At 43.6% G+C, this 20,214-nt stretch overlaps 1 protein-coding gene across 2 annotated transcripts in view; it reads left to right on the plus strand.

The window, feature by feature from the left end:
* Positions 1-465: 465 nt before the first annotated feature.
* The window catches only part of Swap70 (switching B cell complex subunit SWAP70), a 79,282-nt gene continuing 59,533 nt past the window's right edge, over positions 466-20,214 (plus strand). Inside the window, exon 1 of one of the 2 annotated variants that reach the window (XM_008853456.3) lies at positions 466-660. In XM_008853456.3, coding sequence (XP_008851678.1) covers positions 562-660 — 99 coding nt within the window. In that variant the 5' untranslated portion in view covers positions 466-561. The remainder of the gene's footprint in view (positions 661-20,214) is intronic. The other variant, XM_029556297.1, reaches the window with a different exon arrangement.

Below are 20,214 nucleotides of genomic sequence, written 5' to 3' on the forward strand. Positions count from 1 at the left end.
AAAACCATTGCAGCTGCCCCCTTTCTGTTCTTGGACCCCTTTACTCTGGAGACAGCGCGCAGCCATGTGAAGACACTCAAGCACCTGTGGGAAGGCCCAGTGAGAGGAGGCGCTGAGACCTCCAGCATCAGTTTAGCTTTCTGATGAGTACAGCTCCGTATTCCCAGGAGACCTCTAGCCAGTTCTAAACAGCTTCTGGATTCCTGACTCACAGATGAGGTCACAGATGAGCTGCTCACTCCGGTCTCCTGCGGTGGAGGACATTTCTTTGGAGCGAATGAAATAACCTGAGCCGGCGCGGGAACTCAACACAGGGATTTGGTGGTGTGTTTACACCCCTAGACCCACCAGAGGCTGGCATTCCCAAGCACGCCCGCCAGCCGACCGCGTGGGCTGGCCCTCTTGTGGACGGAGCCCGTGGGAGGGCGGGGCCAGCTGGAGGGTGGGGCCTGCCGCGGTCAGGTGACGCCTCGGCGGACGCCGTCGGCTGCCCAGAGGCGGGAGGGAGGCAGTGGCGCTGAGGGGCTGGCGCAGCAGGGTCTGGTGTGCCCGGCCGCGGCCATGGGGGGCTTGAAGGACGAGCTGCTCAAGGCCATCTGGCACGCCTTCACTGCACTCGACCTGGACCGCAGCGGCAAGGTCTCCAAGTCGCAGCTCAAGGTGGGCTCCAGGCCGGCGCGCTAGTCCCCGGGAACCGGACCGGCGACGGCGGCCGGTCGGGAATGAGGGCGGGCGCGACACCGGACAGCTTCCTCCTCGGGCGGGCGTGCTCAACCCTGTGGCCGACTCGCCTCCATGCACAGCCTGGGCTCGGGGTCCTTCTGCCTCTCCAGCCCCCACGTGCCCCTGGGGGCACTCGAGCGGTGAGGGCGGCGTGTGGCTTTGGGGAGACTCCTCCTCCCCGGGTTCTTAACACCCGGCGAGTGCTTTTGCACAGTCCTCATCGCTTGCCCGGAGACCTTAGCATCCAGTCAGCCCCAGGTCCGCACAAAGGGCCACTTGTCAGTCGAGTAAACCCCAGAAGAGAACGCGGCGCCCTGCCGGGGGAAGTTGGCAGCTTCGTGAAGTGTCTACAGTGTAGACGCGGACAAGAAGCGCCATTCACAGGCGTTTTATAGATACACAGTTTTGGATCTTTAATGGCTGGTTTTCTTAGCCTCCTTCTGGGATGGTTCTCTGAAGAGTGGGTTGACTTTGTGTATTTTGTGCGGTGAATGAGGAAGTCCTTCTGAGCAGTAGCTTTGATGTCAGTAGGCTCTAGCTCGTTTTCCTGGCGCTCTCTTTCACAGTCATAGTCTGGAAGGGTCCAGGGACATGATCCACATACTTCTATTTGGAAAATTCATGCTCAGTGGAAGTTCGATGAGTTGTAGCACATGGAGGAAGTCACAAGTACTATCACAGCTGGGGTTTCCATTAGCCCCATCGCCCAAAGCTGCCCCCATCCCCAACAGGTGGTAACCACTGAACCGGCCCAGTTTTGCCTTTTCTACAACGTGGTAAGAATGGGGGTGTAGGGGGTGTATAGTATGTAACCTTCTGAAACTGGCTTTTACTTAGATGAATGCATTAGATATTCACCCATCTGAGGGCATCATTTTTGCTGCTGCTAAGTCCTCACATTGTATGGAGGTACCATAGTTACTCATCACTGGTGAAGACTTGTAATTTCCACTTTTTTTGTGATTCTGAATAGAGCTATATTTTACTTTTCACTGTTTTTTATTTTTACCTCCTGCTATAATTAAAGTGGTTTATTTTAGAAAGCTTGATGTAGGTAGGTCTTGTTTTAATTTTTCTGACACCTGTCTTAATATGTGTATTTGGACCATTTACATTTAAATGTAATGATTTGATATGGTTAGATTTAGGGTTTCCATTTTACGATTTCGTTTATGTTCTCTTTGTGTGTGTGTGTGTGTTCTTGTTGTGTACTTAGAATTACTATTTTGCTACTTTCAGTTGAATATAGAAACTTTATAATAGCTGGGGTCCTTTCCCCTTCCTACTTCATGCTGTAACCGGCCATTTATTCCTCTGAATACATTGAAAACCACCAGTGTTGTTGTTGTTATCATGGCTTTTAAAGATCTTAAGAACAAAATCGTTCATCCCCCCCCCCCCCATAGCCCTATTACACCTCAATTGTATTAATATGGTAAATGAAGCTTCTGAGATGTGATTTGCATAAAGTTACACTTGTAACAGTAGCCAAGATTTTTTACACACTTTGAAGCGGACATTTCTTCATATTTTTATCCATTTGATGATAGAGTTGAGATATTTCTCTATTACTTTTGTTGTACTTCAATGATTCTTTTTTTTTTTTTTAAATGAAACCCCTGCTGTCCCTAGAGGATTTACATTTATTTATTGTGTGTTTGTGTGTCTGTCAGAGGGACAACTTGTGGGAGTCAGTTCTGTCCTTACAACATGTGGATTTTGGGGATCAAACTTGAGTCATCAGGCTTTACTCCTTGAGTCATTTTACTGGCCCCCTAGGGGATTCTTGGAGACGGTCTCACTATGGAGTCCTGGCTGGTCTGGAACTCCAGTGCAAACCAGGCTGGCCTGAACTCAGAGATCTGCCTCTGTCTCCCACAGGCTGGGATTAAAGGTGTACACCACCACACCAAGATAGCAAGCTTGGCATGAAGTATAAAATCCCGGTTCATAGTTTTCAGTTACAACCTTATTAGCACATTTGTTCAGTTTATTTGGTCTCTCCTGAGTCTACGTAAGAGACTTTGGGATTAATTCAGTTACGTTTATCTCGCTAGTGTTTTTGGAACTGAAAATATTTTTATTTAAGTTTCTTCTTGGTGTTTGACTCTGAAATTTGATGTTTCATTGGTGAGCAGTAGAATTTTGGCTTTAATGTATTGAGTTAGTCATACAGTAACTGCTTTTTGTATTGTTATTGTGTTTAAGGTACCCTGCTAGTTTAATAAAAACGTTAGTGGTTTTAGGCCCTTAGGAATTTGTTTTTCAGTACTGGGGATGGAACCCAGGATCTGGGACCTGCTAGGCAAGTGTTCTACCACTGAACTACACCCCTAGCCCTAATTTTACTTGAAAAAATTTACTTATGGCCGGGTGTGGTGGCGCACGCCTTTAATCCCAGCACTTTGGAGACAGAGGCAGGTGGATCTCTGTGAGTTCGAGGCCAGCCTGGTCTACATAGTTCCAGGACAGTTGGGGCGACAAGGAGACCCTGTCTCAAAAAGACCAAAAAAAATATTTATATTTGTATGTGTGTGCATGCGTTTGTGTGTTGTGTGTGTGGGTGCACATGTGCATGCGGATGACCTTGGTGTCATCCTTGGGAAAGGCATCCACATTCTTGAGACAGGGTCTCTCCTTGGCCTGGAGAGTTAGGCTAGACTGGCTGGCTGTGGAGCCCCAGGGATTCTCCTTTCTCTACCTTCCCAGTGCTGGGATTATAAATACACACCAGCATGCTGGGTGTTTTCAGTTCTCTCCTTCCTGGAATTGAACTCATGTTGTCAGGCTTGGTGGCAAGTACGTTCACCCTCTGGGCCATTTTGCTGTCCTACCTTTTAATTAATTAATTAATTAATTTTTGTTTTATTTTATTATTATTTTTGGTCTTTTTGAGACAGGGTCTCCCTATAGTCACAGCTGGCATGGATTCACTAAGGAGACCTGGCTGGCCTTGAACTCACAGATCTGCCTGCCTCTGCTTCCCAAGTGCTGGGACTAAAGGCGTGCGCCACCATGCCCAGCTTTTTATTTTTGAGACAGGTCTTGATGAGTTGCCTTGGCAGGCCTTGAACTCACACTATAGCTCAGGATCACTTTGAATTGTCTTCTTTCTTTCCATCCCCTCTTTTTACTTCCTCTCTCCCTTTTCTTTTCCTTCCCTTCCCTTTCCTTCCCTGCCCTTCACTCTTTTTCTTTCATGGTATCTTGTACCCCAGCCTGGTCTCAAACTTGCTGTTTAACTGAGGATGGCCTTGAATATCTAATCCTTCTGCCTTTACCTCCCCAGTGCTAGGATTACAGGTGTGTGCCACCATGTCTGATTTATACCATTCTGTAGATTAAACCCAGGGCCTTGTGCATGCTACCAGCCCTGACTTTGAACTTTTGTTCCTCTTGCCTCAAGTAGATGGGGTCCTTAAGAATAAGAATATCTGCTTGGAATAAAGATCATTTAATTGATAGCTGGGCATGGTGGCGCACGCTTTTAATCCCAGTACTCGGGAGACAGGGCAGGCCGATCTCTGTGAGTTCAAGGCTAGCCTGGTCTTCGTAGTGAGTTCCAGGACAGTTGGGGCTATAGGGAGACCCTGTTTCAAAAAGACAAAAAAAAAAAAAAAAATCATAATTGATTTGTTAGTTAGCAGACTAAAAATTAGATACCCCAAATGATGACTAAAATTATTATTTTGGAAAATTGTGTAAGAATTCTAAAATCTTACTGACATTTTTCTTTTCTTTTTCTTTTTTTGGTCTTTTTGAGCCAGGGTCTCCCTGTAGCCCCAGCTAGCCTGGAATTCACTATGTAGACCATGCTGGCCTCGAACTCACAGAGATCCACTTGCCTCTGCCTCCCAAGTGCTGGGACTAACAGTGTGCGCCACCACGCCTGGCTAATAAATAAAATAAAAAATTTTAAGTTAGAAAGGTAATACAAATGAAAAATGTCACTGGGCGTGGTGGCGCATGCTTTAAGTCTCAGCAGAGGCAGGTGGATCTCTGTGAGTTTGAGGCCAGCATAGTCTACATAGTGAGTTCCAGTCCAGCTGGGGCTACCGGGAGACCCTGACTCAAAAAGACCAAAAAAAAATTGTTTTAAATTTATTTATTGTGTATGGTGTGTATGATATGTGTAAATGCAGACATGTGCCTGAGTGTGTCGGGGGAGATCAGAGGACAACTTGTAGGAGTACTGTTTTCTCAGTCCACAGTGGGTTCTGGAGATCTAACTCATGTCCTCAGGCTTGTGTGTCTGAGATATCTCAGTGTACTACCTTCATAACTTTTAGCACTTGAGTATATTCAGTGAATATGTAATGGATGCTTCATGTGTTGGACACTGTGCCCAGTGCTGAAGGTTGTGTGGTTGAGAGACCTGGGGGAAAATGAAATTGGAGTCTTTGCTTCCAAACAGTTTAAATTTTGGTAGGCGAATTAAGAGGACTAAGTCTTTAGGAAATGCTTATTTAGTCATTGTCCCTCTGCCTCCTGCCCATGCAGATTATATTGCTTAGATAGTTGCCTTATCCTTAAAGGACATGAAGTCTAGCCAAGAATGGTGGCTCATACCTTTAATGCCAGCATTTGAGAAGCTGAGGCAGGAGAATTGCTTTAGTTTGAGAAAGCCTGAGCTATATAGTGAGTTCAGGAGCTACATAAAAAAACTCTGTTTTAAAGAACCCTGAGTTTGAGGCTAGGGAAATGGGTTAGCAATTAAGAGCATTTGCTGTTCTTTCAGAGAACCCAGGTTTGGGTCCCAGCACCCACATGGCAGTTAACATCTGTGGTAACTCCAGTTGCAGGTGATCCAACTCCCTCTCTGGCCTCTGCAGGCACTACGTGCACATGGTGCACTTACATGTAGGCTAAACACTCATATACATAAAATATAACTAAAATTTAAAAAAATTTGAAAAACCTGAGTTTGATCCTCAGAATGTACATGGTGGAAGGAAAGAACCGACTCCTGTAAGTGGTTCTCTGACCTCCATATGCATGTGTAGGTGTGCACCTACACAACACACACACACACACACACACACACGTATGCACTGTGCACAAGCACACACGCACAAAATAAAATGTAATGGAAAGTAGGGTAGGAAGGGAAAGAAGAGCAAAGACATGAAGATTAGTGGTAAAGATAGGGATATAGGGCTTAGCAGTTAAAAACACTGGTTGTTCCTGCAGAAGACCCGGGTTCAAAATCCCAGCACCCACATGGCAGCTAACAACTGTCCGTAACTCCAGTCCCAGGGGATCTGACAGCCTCTTCTGACCTCTGTGGGCATTGCACGACACAGGTGCACTTACCTACACGCAGGCAATACACGCATACACATAAAAATAATAAATAAATTTTTTTAAAAAAGGGATACAAGTGTGGTTGAAATACTGTTGGCTTGAAGATAGCATGAGACTCAAAATCCAAAGAAAAATATAATAATGTAATAAGATGTTATTTTGGTATTGCAAACACAGACTTTTCGCTAAACTTGTCAGTAATATAAAAATACAGAACATGGGATGGAGAGATGGCTCAGTGGTTAAGAGCACTGGCTGCTCTTTAAGAGGACCCAGGTTTGATTCCCAGCACCCACATGCCAGCTAACAACCTACTGTAACTCTAGTTCCAGGGAATTTGATGCTTTCTTCTGACCTCCACAGGCATTTCATGACACAGGTGACTTACATACATGCAGGCAATACACTCATACACATAAAATGAAAATAAATAATATAAAAGATACCGAACACAGATTGTAAAAATCACCCATGACTTACATAGCTGTGATAGAAGCAGACATTCAGTGGTTGTCTCGTTACAGTGATGTTTCCTTGCTGAATTAAGTAGTTATAAGGTTATTGCAGGTCAGTAATCTTCCTCCCCTAAAAAGAGGGGAACTGCTTTTGTCACCCATAGCAATCATCAGGTCTATAGTCCAATTTGTAATTGTGTTGTTAAAAGACAAATCATTTTATTCTAATTGATTTGGTGTTACTCTTTTTTATTAGAACAGATTTATTTATTTGCTTGTTTATTGAGACAGGGTCTTCCTGTAGCCCCAGCTGGCCTGGCACTCGCTATGGAGACCAAGCTGGCTTCAATCTCACAGAGGTCTGCCTGCTTCTGCTTCACTAGTGCTGAGACTTAAAGGTGTGAGCCACCATGTCCAACTGATTTTTTAATACATATTTTAGATTATGTGTATTTGTGGATATGTGCATGTGAGTGCAATTGCCCATGGAGGCCAGAGACAGTTGGATACCCTGGAGCTGGAGTTACAGGTAGTTGTTAGCTGCTCAACTTGGGGTACTGGGAACTGAGCTTGGGGTTCTGTGCAAGAGCAGTATGTGAATATAATTGCAGAGTCATCTCTCCAGCTCTCCACCTCCCTTTCTTTTTTCAGATGGGGTTTCCAGTAGCCAACATTGGCCTTGAACTCCTGATTCTTCTGCCTCCACCTCCAAAGTGTTGGGATTCCAGGCAAGTCCCACCTGGCCTGGCTAAATTCAGCTTTTCTAATTGTATAGAGATCTGCTTATCAGTTGACCAAAGTAGATAGCATTAGACTAGCAGTTGGAAGGAAACTTCCAGACATACATTCTCTACTTGTGTTTTACCTGTATTCACAAATATTCCTTTCTTAGAACAAACCATAGTTTGATTACATTCATTTGGATGCAGTTATCTTGTGTTCTCTGGTTACTGATAGCAGTTGACAACTTTGAAGAGAGACTCCAACACTTTTTCTTGTATGGGAAGGACTAGCTGAATAAATACGGGTGAATTGAATGGTAGAGGGTTTTTTTCCATGAAGCTTCTCCCTGGTTTGCTTTTGGTCTTTTGGTTCCTATTTATTTGTTTGTTTATTTATTTATTTGTATGTATGTGCCTGGGGTGTCAGTCTTCCCTTTCTACCTTGTTTGAGAACCTCTTCTTAGTGGAACATACACCAGACCATTGAGCCTTCCATCTCCTGGTAGGGGCACGTTGGGATTACAACACATGCACTACTGCATCAGGCTTTTATGTGGATTCTGGGAATCCGAAGCTGGATCTCACACTTGCCCAGCAAGTGCTTTTCCCATTAAGCCATCCCTCTAGCCTCTTTTGTCTAATTATTATTATTATTATTATTATTACTTTGTGTGTATGTGTGCAGTTGCAGGTGTAGGTGCACACGTGTGTGCCTCTGTGTGGAAACTAGTGGACAACTTTGGCTGTTATTCCTCAAGTACCATCCATTTTGTTTTCTGAGACAGGGTCTTCTGTCATTGCCCTGGGACTCACCGAGTAGGCCAGGCTGGCTTGAGTTAGGAGAGCCACCTGTTTCTGCCTCCACAGTGCTAGGATTACAAGCATGCACTGCCATGTCCAAATTTTATTTATTATTATTATTTTAAATTTTGTTTTGTTTTGTTTTTTGAAACAGTCTCACTATATATCCCTGGCTGGCCTGGAGCTCACTTTATATCCCAAGCTGGCCTTGAACTCACAGAGATCCACCTGCCTCTGCCTCTTAAGTGCTGGGATAAAGGTGTTATTATTTTAAATTGAGAGACATTTGTGGGTATATGCTATACTTTAAAATATTTTTTTTGATTTATTTTTATTTTATGTGTATGAGTATTATACATACACGTCTGTAAGTGCACCTGTGTTGTGTAATGCCCACAGAGGACAGAACAGGGTGTCAGATCCCCTGGAACTGGAGTTACTGATGGTTGTTAACCTCTGTTAACCTCCATGTGGGTTCTGGTATTCGAACCTGGGTCTTCTACGAGAACAGCCAGTGCTCTTAACCATGGAGCCATGTCTTTAGCTCCTAGATTCCATACTTTAGGAGACCTTATTTCTCTTGGTTGAAATAGACATTACTTTTAGGTAATACTATAAGTTTTCAGAAGTCATAGTGGAAGTAGGTTTGAGAAATAATTTGAGGTAGAGGAAATGATTATTCTTTTATTACATTTGCTTATTTGTTTACATTTCTTATTTGGGTGGGCGCATGAGCACTCCACAGCATGCATGTGGAGGTCAAAGGGCAACCTGCAGTAGTCAGTTCTCTCCTTCCACGATGTGACTCCCAGGGATCAAACTTAGGTTGTTAGGTTGGCAGCAAGTGCTTTTTCCAGGTGAGACATCTTGCTGGCTCCTAGTTATTCTTTATTCCGTGTTTATTTAAAAATATTATCACATTATTTTGCATTTCATTTGTCTTGTTGAAAGATGCTAAACCTGTGAGCTGCAGAGATGGCTCAGGGATTAAGAGCACTGACTGCTTTTGCAGAGGACCCGGGTTCGATTCCCAGCACCCACATGGTGGCTAAGAACTCCATAACTCTAGTTCCAGGGGAATCTGATGCCCTCTTCTGATCTCTGTGGCATTGCATGACACGGGTACAGTCACATACATGCGGGCAATACACTCGTACACATAAAATAAAAATTATATTTTTATTATTTTAAAAAGGAAAGATTACTAAACCTCCAAGGTTGCTTAGAATTAGATTAAATTCTAATATACAGTAATGAAGATTAAACAACTATGTAAGAGGAACTTTTATGGTTCATCTATACATGTTGTATAAAATTTGTAAGACTCAAAGCTGGGCATAGTGGCGCACACCTTTAGTTCCGGCACTTGGGAGGCAGAGGCAGGCAGATCTCTGTGAGTTTGAGGCCAGCCTGTTCTACATAGTGAGTTCCAGGCCAGCTGGGGCTACAGAGAGACCCTGTCTCAAAAAGACTGAAAAAAAAAAATTGAAAGGTAAGTTTCTCCTGGCCCACACTAGTTTCCTGCCCATATATTCCTCTCAGAGTTTACAGTGTACCTTAAAGTTAATGCTCTGATTGTTGTATAGTGTTTTTCTTCCTAAATATAGCAAACTCTATTATAAAGTTTACTTTGCAATTATGGCCACAGTGTGAATTACACGTCAGTGCTGGAAATGTCTTAAAATAAACTTACTGGCTCTGTTTTTATCCTGTTGTTTTTAGAAGAAACTTTTTTGTTTTTGATTGTACCTTTCTGAAACTAAAGAGCTTTCAACTTCCAGTGAGGATTTAAATACAAACCACTTTTAGAGAAACAGTGTAGGTAGTTTGAGTCTTCTTTTTGCAATGTGGACTTTCTTTTTCTTTTTGAGATAGAGGCTCACTCCGGTATAGATAGCCCAGGTCGGCCTCAGATTCTTAGTAATCTGTCTGCCTTAGCTTTCCCAGTGCTGGGATTACAAGAATGAATGACTACTCTAGACTGCTCTTCTTTTGGTCTTTTTGAGACGGAGTCTCTCTGTAGCCCCAGCTGTCCTGGAACTCACTATGTAGACTAGGCTGGCCTCCAACTCACAGAGATCTGCCTGCCTCTGCCTCCCGAGTGCTGGGATTAATTTTTAATCAACTGTTTTTTATTCTTCAACTTGGTATTGGTTTACATATCTTGTGAATAATGTCTTGTATTCTGTTCCCATGTAGGCAACTAGCTTCAAAAGTTTTAAACTGGATAGTTACAAAAATAGTCTAACTAGGCCAGAGTAGTGAACTGAAAACACAAAGGAAGAGAATTGCATTGTTTGAAACCCAGTTTACAAAGCTGTGATTAATTCTCATGAACTTGGCATGTATAGTATTGTTTTCCTAATCTTTCGTGTTATGTTTCTGTTAACCCCTGTGGTAAAAGCTGTTTCTGTTGAGGAAATTCTTATTTCAAAAAACAAGATTAGGAGCTGGGCATGGTGGCACACGCCTTTAGTCCCAGCACTTGGGAGGCAGAGGCAGGCGGATCTCTGTGAGTTTGAGGCCAGCCTGGTCTACATAGTGAGTTCCAGGACAGCTGGGGCTACAAGGAGACCCTGTCTCAAAAAGACCACCCCCCCAAAAAAAAAAACCCAAAAATTAAAAACAAGATTAGGGAATTGGAATGAGGGAGCCTACTAAAGTCTTTGTAAGCCAGGCATGGTGGTGGTTCCTGTCAGTAATTTTAGTACTCAATAGACTGGGGCAGGAGGATTGAGTGAGAAGTAATGTGGACTACACAGTGAGACCCTGTGTCAAAAGAAAGTCTTTATAAATATTTTACATATTTTATCAAAATGAAACAGTAAGAGATAGCTCTAAAAAAAAAAATCAGACTGAGTTATTTCTGTAAATCTTTCAGTGTGATAACTCGGAAATTCTGTGCCTTAAAAAAAAAATCTGTGTATGTAAACTTTTGTCTAACTGAAGGAAAAAGACAAACACACATGGGCTGGAGAGATGACTCAGTGGTTAAGAGCACTGACTGCTCTTGCAGAGGACCCGGGTTCAAGTCCCAGCACCCACATGGCAGCTATGAGCCATCCTTAACTCCAGTTCCAGGGGAATCCAAAGCCCTCTTCTGACCTCTGCGGCATTGCGTGACATGGGTGCGCTCACATACATGCAGGCAACACACTCATACACATAAAATAAAAATAAATAAAATAAAATAAGACAAATACACAAAAAAGTAGTAGGTTGACCAGACTCCAAGGGATGTTGAGTACTTTTTATTAGAGACTTTGGGAAAGGGAAAAACGCCACTCTATAGATAGCTCACTCAGTAGAGAGAGGAATTGGCATTGTCTGGGCTGAAGAGATTTTATAGTTTTAATAAGGGAACTGTGTTAAGAAGGTTAGAATCTTTTATCCCAGTACTGTGGAGGCAGAGACAAGATGATCTCTGGGAGTTTGAGGCAAGCTTGTTCTACTTTTGAGTTCTAAGTCATCCAGGGCTATATAATAAGAGAGACCCTGTCTCAAACAAAATAAAGAAATTTACAAATAGCAACAACAAAAAAGCAAACGTGAGAATCAGGGTGGCAGACCTGTCTTGCTGAGAAAGGTGATGCGTTCTCCTTTAGGGCTGTTTTAGGGTGAGGCAAATTTTAGAGTGGAAATCTCTGGTATTGCTTAGTGACAGGAACCAGCACTCTTTTTCAGAGGTCATGAGCAGACAAATATAAAAGGGGTTAGAATAAAGGCCACCTAAGGTTGTTAGAAGGAAGGCACTTTCTAGGAAGAGAGTAAGGAGAAAAACAACTCAGGGCTTCAGGGGAATGGCCTGGCTAGGAAGATAAGGGGTCACAGATGTGGTCCATAAAAGTACCTTTGAAGATCTTAGAAGTGCTTCAAAGTGTGTCATGGGATTTAAAAAAAAAAAATAAAATAAAAAACCAGTGTGAAAGAATGAGTGATTGATTCAGTCTTCCAAGGGCCAGAAAAGTGGGAAGTGACTTGGCCAGAGGAATCTCAGGAAGAAGCTAGGAGTGGGAAAGGTCTTTGGTGAGAAATAGCTGTGGGGATGGGATGGGGGGGTAAGCAGTATTAGGGAAGGGAAGTGTCAAACCTTGGCAGGAGGTGCTCTGTAGCAGACTGTTGGGGAACCGATGCAGGGAAAAAGTGATGGGTAATCATTGCTCAGGTAGCTGGAGGCTGTCACCTCACCATAGTCTTTACCAGTGGTTCCTTTCTTGAGAGGATGACTGTACTTCTGTGTCTGCCACAGAATCCTTTTGAAAAGGAATCTCAGGAAATTGATAGAGATAGAGGTCATCTTCTGGCACCATAAGGAATCAGGTGGCCAGAAGAGGAAGCAGCAGAGGTAGAACTCAGATTTAATATTCTCATTACTCGACTGTGTGCTCTGGCTTCAGCTTCTTCTCCTGGAGAAGAGGACACTACTCTGAGCTACCTAATTACTCCCTCTACTATAGAGCCCTCTATCATACTCTTACTTCATACTGTGTCCTTTCTTTAGAACTCTGTACTTGAGGTCTCTCTCACCCCCATGCTGGGGATCAAATCCAGGGCCTTATACATGCAAGGCAGATGCTGGTGGACGCTGTACTTGAGTTTTAGGAACTAGACTGCTTCACAAGCTCTCAAGCCTGATGAGCTATGCTTGACCAGTCTGGTAGTGCTAATAACTGATAGCTCTGAAAATGATCTGAATTAGAGATTCTAGGTAAAAGTTCTTTCTGGAAGCATGGTAATATAGTAAAATTAATTGAAAGATGTACATGCATGTAAAGATGATGGAGAACCAAAGAAAAATCTTGAAAAATTTCAAGTAGCCTTGATTCAGCAAACATTTGTTGGTTAGGTCTCTCATGGAATACTTTATTAATAGTTTTTGGCTTTGCACAGATGGATAAAATAAAGAGTTTGTATTAAGGAACTGACACAGTGATTGATAATGGGTGTTAGACGCTTAGTTTGTTCTTCATTGCTGTGACAAAACACTCTGACCAGTACCAACTTGGGGAGGAAAGGGTTTATTTGTCGTACATCTCCCAGGTCGCATGCAGTTCATCAGGGAGCCCAAGGTAGGAACTCAGGGCAGGAACCTGGAGGCAGGAGCTGGAGCATAGGCCATGGAGGAACGCTGCTTACTGGCTTGCTCTCCTGGCCCCTGCTCAGCCTGCTTTCTTATGCAACACAGGCCCACCTGCCCAGGGGTGGCACCACCCACAGTGGGCTGGGCCCTCCCACATCACTCATCAAGAAGATGCCCCTCAGACATGGCCACAGGCCAGTCCAATAGAAGCAATTCCCCAATTGAGGCTCCTTCAACCCAGCAGTTCATCAGGGAGCCCAAGGTAGGAACTCAGGGCAGGAACCTGGAGGCAGGAGCTGGAGCATAGGCCATGGAGGAACGCTGCTTACTGGCTTGCTCCCTTAGCCCCTGCTCAGTCTGCTTTCTTATGCAACACAGGCCCACCTGCCCAGGGGTGGCACCACCCACAGTGGGCTGGGCCCACCCACATCACTCAACCATCAACAAAATGCCTCACAGACATGGCCACAGGCCAGTCCCATGGAGGCAATTCCCTGATTGAGGCTCCCTCAACCCAGGTGTGTCAAGTTGACACTAAAGCTATCCAGCACAGACGCTTATTGGAATTTTCTTCTCACAGATTTTTTCTTTTTTCTTTCGTTTTTTTGAGACAGGATGTTACTCTTCTAACTGGGAGTTCACTGTGGAATCTTGACTGACCTCAAACTCCTGGCACTCCTGCCTCAGCCTCCTCAGGGCTGGGATTGCATTTTGTACCACACCAGCCTTCAGTGATATCTTTCCCTATACTCCTTTCTCAGTATGCAAGTATGCATGCATACACACATATATACAGATACCCAGACATGCAGATTTGCTTTTTTGAGGCAGATATATATCCTTTTATGTAAGTATGATCGTGTTTCATATGCTCTTTAAAATTATTTATTTATTTAGACAGGATACTATGTGGGCATTATATATCTATGGCTGGCCTCAAACTCAGGTTGGCCTCAAACTCACAGAGATCCACCTGCCTCTGCCTCTAGAGTACTGGGAGTAAAGATGTGTACCATCATACCCGGCTTCCTTTTTTGTGGGTCTTTTTAAGACAGGGTCTCCCTGTAGTCCCAGCTGGCCTGGAGCTCACTACTAGACCAGGCCATGCTGGCCTCAGATTCAGAGATCTGCATGCCTCTGCCTCCTAAGTGCTGGGATTAAAGGCATGTACCACCACGCCTAGTTTATTCACAGATTTTTGAGATGTTTTTGTTTTCCTCCAGTGGAGCAGCTAAACATCCAGATACTGGGGAAATCAGGTGTTTGAAACAATACCCTCCAGGGAGGCAAGCTGTGAATCTCAGTAGCTGTCTGAGGGAGGAGAATGCTGGAGAGAAGGAATAAAAGCCATGCTGTTAAAGCGGACATGCAGTCAGGCAGTGGGGATAAGCACCTGCATGATGGGAAGGAGAGCTATAGAGAGAGAGTCTGGAATAATTTAGGAAGGGGGGCAGGCTTATAAAGCTGCATGGCTGAAACACTAATAGACTACTGTGCTAGGGGCAGGGATTCATTGAAGACTAATCATTCTGCCTATCTCTTTAGCATGGTTTAAGGTGAACTAGCCTTCCTAGGGGTGATTCCTGGGCCAGGGATTGACCCTGTCCAACTGGAATGTTAGGATTCCACCCAGGCCAGAGATTCTAGTCTCTTGACCACAAGTTTTTCTTTAATGGTCCCTTATTGCTACCTTAATAATCCTACCTGTATAAGTCACTTCCCTTTCCTCCCCTGCCCCTAAACAAATAATTATTCATCCCAAAATGTCAGTAGTGTTGAAATCAGGAAAAATTGCTCAGTATTGGGCATTAGCAGGCCAAAGACTGAGTCTCCAAAACCAAGAACAATAACAGCAACAACAAACCCAAAAAATAATAAAATAAATGAAGAAACCCATTCAGAGGATGCTCTTCATGAAGTTTAAGTGTGGTTTCCTTGTAAAAGTGCTCTAACAACAAACCATCTTTAAAAAGTTCTTGGCCTGACGTGGTGGCACACGCCTGTAGTCCCAGCACTCTGGGAGGTAGAGGCAGGCAGATCTCTGTGAGTTCAAGGCCAGTCTGGTCTATATAGTGAGTTCCAGGACAGCTGGGGCTACAGGGAGACCCTGTCTCAAAAAGACAAAAAAAAAAAAAAAAAAAAAAAAAAAAAAAAAAAAGAGTTCTTTTGAGTATAGAGAGTTGGGGCCTGGTGAAATGACTCAGTGGGTAAAGATACTTGCCCCCAAACCTGAACTCAGTCTCCAGAATGAATGCTCCTTAGAACCCTTATGGTAGAAGGAGAGAACTAACTCCTGAAATAGCTTCTGACCTCCACACCTGTGCCAAGGCATACATGTGTATTCCACCCCTCCCCACCCCCAAAATAAGTAATAAAATGTAGAGGGCAGGTAAGGTGGCTCAGCAGATAAAGGTGCTTGCTGTCAAGTCTGACAAGCCTGAGTTTGATCCCTGGAATCCGTATGGCAGAAGGAAAGAAGCAGCTCCCACAAGTTGTCCTCTGACTCCCACATGCACTGTGATGTACATCTCCCACCCCTGTGCGCACACACAAAGGTGTAATAAAAATTTAGAAATTAATCCCAGGAGTTGGGAGGAAGAGGCAGGCAGATTTCTGTGAGTTCAAGGCCAGCCTGGTCTACATAGTGACCAAAAAAAAAAAAAAAAAAAAAAAAAATTAGAAATGTAGAGAGGTGGTAAGGTGGCAAGACATATCAAAAATCACATACAACAATCAACTTTAGACTTGATTTGTACAATCTGTAATTAAAAGTCCCAGGACTCCCATCCTGACTGTGGAAGATACCCTTTATTCATTAGTCTTCAGTTTCTTTTGTGAATTTTCTGTCCACTCCCCTTGTTCATTTTCCTATTAGGTGTTTCTGTTTTTCTTTTTTATTTCTAAGAATGGTTTGAATATTGTGGCATTAGCTTTTTTGTTGAGTATCTTTTGTTGATAAAGTTGATGAATTTACTCCAAATAATAAATTAAAGGTGGTTCCTTAGATTGTAATCCAGTGGCATCCACATGGTTCAGTGGTGTGTATTCCATGGACAGCATCCTGACAGATAGTTTAGAATTAGATACTCTCTCTCCCTTACCCTGTCTCTAAGTGTTTGCTTCTATGGTCCTCCCTTAGCCCATACTTGCCATTCTGGACCACACAAAAGACAGCAATAAGCTGTTTCCTCCTGTGTGGAGCTGAAGTTAACTGTTTGAGATGCCACTAGCATGGAAATAGAAACAATTCAGTGCTGTGTAAGACATGGTCGGGTAGGGTGGGTTGGTGAAGATTTCTTCGAGTTCATGAAAAATGACCTGTGTGAAGCATGGAAGTGGTAGAGGACATGTTTCTAGTGAAGGTCATCACAGTAGGACAGTTGGGAGGCTTGAGTTCTAGTCCCTGCTTGGTTACAAATTACTGTGTCTTAGGCCTCAGTCTTTACATCCGTGAAGTTAAAAAGTAGGAAGCTGGGTATGGTCACAACAATAATCCCAGCACTTAGAGGCTGAGGTAGGAAGATTGCTATGAGTTCAAGGCCAGCGTGTGCTGCAAATTAAGAACCTGTCTCAAAAACAAACACCCAAACAGAATAAGAACACAAAAGGGAGCAGGAATTTTTAAAATGATTGTCATTATTAAAGTATTAGAATTTTACTATTAAGAGAAGTTTTAGAAGTAACTCACTCAGCGTTATTGAAAGTCTGGGATATTGCACAGCACACGAGGTACTGGGGGTGTGTGATATGGGTGAGATGTGGGCTCAGAGATGTCTGCTCTTGTGGGAAACTTGTGCAGTGGTGTAGCACAAGAGGTGCAGATGGCTTGGGGAATTCAGCATGAGAAGAGATTCTTGGTTTTGGGATTCAAGAAGAGCTAGCAACTTAGGAATGGAGGTGGATGGCCTTTCTCAGGGGCCTCTTGAGAAGGGGTGCCTGAGGTTGTGAGTAATCTTGCTTGGTTGGATCTGTAGTGTTGGTGCAGAGCAGCAGGAAAAATAAAGCTGGAAAGGTGAAGCGAGCTGGCTTGTGGAATTCCTGAGCTCGGGAGCTCAGCTGCTCCCTGGCTTCCATTTCTATAGGCTTCTGGTGACTTTTAGACAAGGGAACATTAATATAAGCAACTCTTGAAGATTTATTTGTTAAGAGTGTCTAGGATGGTAATTGACTGCACAAGGATTGATTTCTTTTCTTTTTTTTTTTTTTGAGGCCAAAGAGAATAAAGATAATTTAAGAGAAAGGCAAGATATGAGCACTGATAAGTTAGAGGAAAGGATGTTAGGACTGGGAAAGTGACTGCAAGTGGAAAGGGCAGGCCTGCTGGTAGACAAAGGCAGGGCTTAGCTGTGAGGAAGTTGGTCATTCTGGCTCATTGTTAGGAAGAATTTTCTGGTAATTTTCCATTAGCTTGAAATTTTCTAAGACAGGAATTTTCATGTTTTAAAAAAAGATTGCCCATTATGAATTACAGTTCTGTAATTGTTTCGGCTCAGATAAGTCTGTTGGAATAGAGATCCCCACCCCTTTTTTCAGTTTTGAATCTTGCCCATTGCGCACATCCTGTATAGGGAAGCAGTGTGTGACTGGGGGGCACATTTTCAAAGAACCCTTTAGAATCTCTACATCTTTGGCAGGGAGGAGGGCCAGCTTGAAGCAGTCATATATGGTGAAATGTTGTTTAGCTGTTTGTCATCCTCGATGTCATTTTTATGACAGCTGGGGAAAATGCTGAAAAAACTTCCTATTTCTTGACTTCACAGATCGAAAGTCTGGGGCCTGGGACCTGGCCCAAGTCACACAATAAATGGCAAATCACTGAGCAGCAGCAGAGATGGGGGAGGCAGGGCTCACACTCAGTAGTCACCTCCCATCTGAGGTCCTGCCATGAAGGACCCAGAGAGATGAGTTTCTGGCTGGATGTGGATATTTTATTGTGTAACAATGATTTAGTCTTTAAACTAGGGGGCTGAGAGCTAATGTGGGTGCTAAAAGAATGGCCTTTGGAGGAAAGGGCATTTGAAGTGGGATAAATCACATTCCGCTTTTCAAGCAACTTGCAAACGCCCTGGTTAGAGTGATTCAAGGGCAGTTCTTTTACAAATTAAGGGCTTGCCGGACGTGGTGGCACAGAGGCAGGCGGATCCTCTGTGAGTTCAAGGCCAGTGAGTTCCAGGCAGCTGGAGCTACAGGGAGACCCTGTCTCAAAAAGACCAAAAACAAACAAAAAACAAATTAAGGGCTTGTAGTCCTTTTTCCTTCTGATTGCTTCTGTTTGATCTGTTTTCCACTCTGTCATCTGGAGTAAGGGCTAATGCTTCTTGGAACAGTTTCCCCCATAGGTGGGTGCTGGGAGAGATTTGTAGAGTTCATCATGAGGTTTAACTTGGCTCTGCTGAGGAGTGCCAGTCATCTTGCTGGGTCCCAGGGACCTGCCTGCTGCTGGGGTAAGGAGTAGTTCACTCCTTCAGCCCAAGAACAGCATCTTTGTGTGAGCAGGCTGCCTGCTGGAAAGAAGGAGAACGAGGCACAATTTGGAAAGACCAGGGTGAGAGGCTTGTGTTCTAATCCTAGTGTCAAGACATGCCAAACCAATTTGGACCTCTCTCTCTCTCTCTCTCTCTCTCTCTCTCTCTCTCTCTCTCTCAAATATAAAAGTCACTTTATTGTAATGAAATCGCACAACTAGATTAAGGTAGCTACTTACACCAACACTTGCCCATCTCAAACTCTACATCTCAGTGAACTTCTATAGTTACAGCGGCCATCCTGAAGCTGAATGGAGGCTTTACACTCTCACTGTCAGTTATGTTCTTATGCACTTATCCACTACAGAAAAAGAAAAAAAACCTTTAACAGAACTAGAAAAAGCTTTATATCCACTTTCATGACTCTGTGACCTTTACCTGCCTTCAGGGCCCTGGGGTGTTCTGATCTGTAGACTTAACCTCTTTGTCTGTAAAAGGGCGGGAAACTCTACTTTCCCTGCAATGCCTAAAGCAAACCAGTGGATGGTGTGAGCCTACTCTAAAAAGCACAGGTTGTTGTGGAGGCTTATGGAACTTTCCTATCTTTTTACTAATTTGTTTATTTATTTTTTGAGACAGGGTCTCTCTGTACCCCAACTGGCCTGGAACTCACAGAGATGTACCTGCTGCCATCTCCTGAGCACTGGGAATAAGTGTGCACTATCATTTGTGCTTAAAATTTTGATTTTTAAAAGATATGTGTGTGTGTGTGTGTGTGTGTGTGTGTGTGTGTTTCTGTTTCTGTGTGTACGCAGGTGCAGGTGTATGTTCTCATGTGTATGTAGGGTAGGCCAGAGGACAATGCCATTTATCTCCTTTGAGACAAGTTCTCTCATTGGCCTGGAGCTCAGTAATCAGGGAAGCCCCTTTCTCTACCCAGTACTGCTGTTACAAGTGTCACCATGCCTGGCATTTTTAACATGGGTCCTCATGTTTGGGTGGTTATCACTTTACTGACTGAGCTAACTTGAAAATCCCAAATTTTGATTTCTTTATGTTTTTTGTTTTAATTAAAAAAAGTGAGATACTATCTAGGTTTTTAAAAAAGATTACTGATAAAAGTTTTAAAGATAGGCATTGGAGAGATGGCTCAGTGGTTAAGAGCACTTGCTGCTCTTGCAGAGGTCCTGGGTTAGGTTTCCATCACTTACATGGTGGCTCACAACTGGCTGTAACTCCAGCTGTAGGGGATCCATTGTCCTTTTCTGGCCTCCGTGGGAACCAGCACAAATGTGGTACATATACATACATGCAGTCATATATGCATAAAATAAAAATATTTTTTTAAAGTTTTAAAGATTATCCCTTCCCCCTTAGAAAGTTTTTCATTTAGCTGGTGTTTAGTTTTGTTGTTAACTTGTTTGAAGACCTTTTATTTTTATTTATTTTTAAATATTTTATTTATTATTTTTATTTTGTATTTAAGTGTATTGCCTGCATGTATGTGAGTGCACCCGTGTCGTGCAGTGCCGCAGAGGTCAGAAGAGGGCTTCAGGATTCCCTGGAACTGGAGTTACGGACAGTTAGTAGCCACCTTGTGGGTGCTGGGAATCGAACCCGGATCCTCTGCAAGAGCAGTCAGTGCTCTTAACCACTGAGCCATC

The sequence above is a fragment of the Nannospalax galili genome, unplaced genomic scaffold (genome assembly GCF_000622305.1).
Source record: "Nannospalax galili isolate Female #2095 unplaced genomic scaffold, S.galili_v1.0 scaffold44, whole genome shotgun sequence".
NCBI classification, from domain to species: domain Eukaryota; kingdom Metazoa; phylum Chordata; class Mammalia; order Rodentia; family Spalacidae; genus Nannospalax; species Nannospalax galili.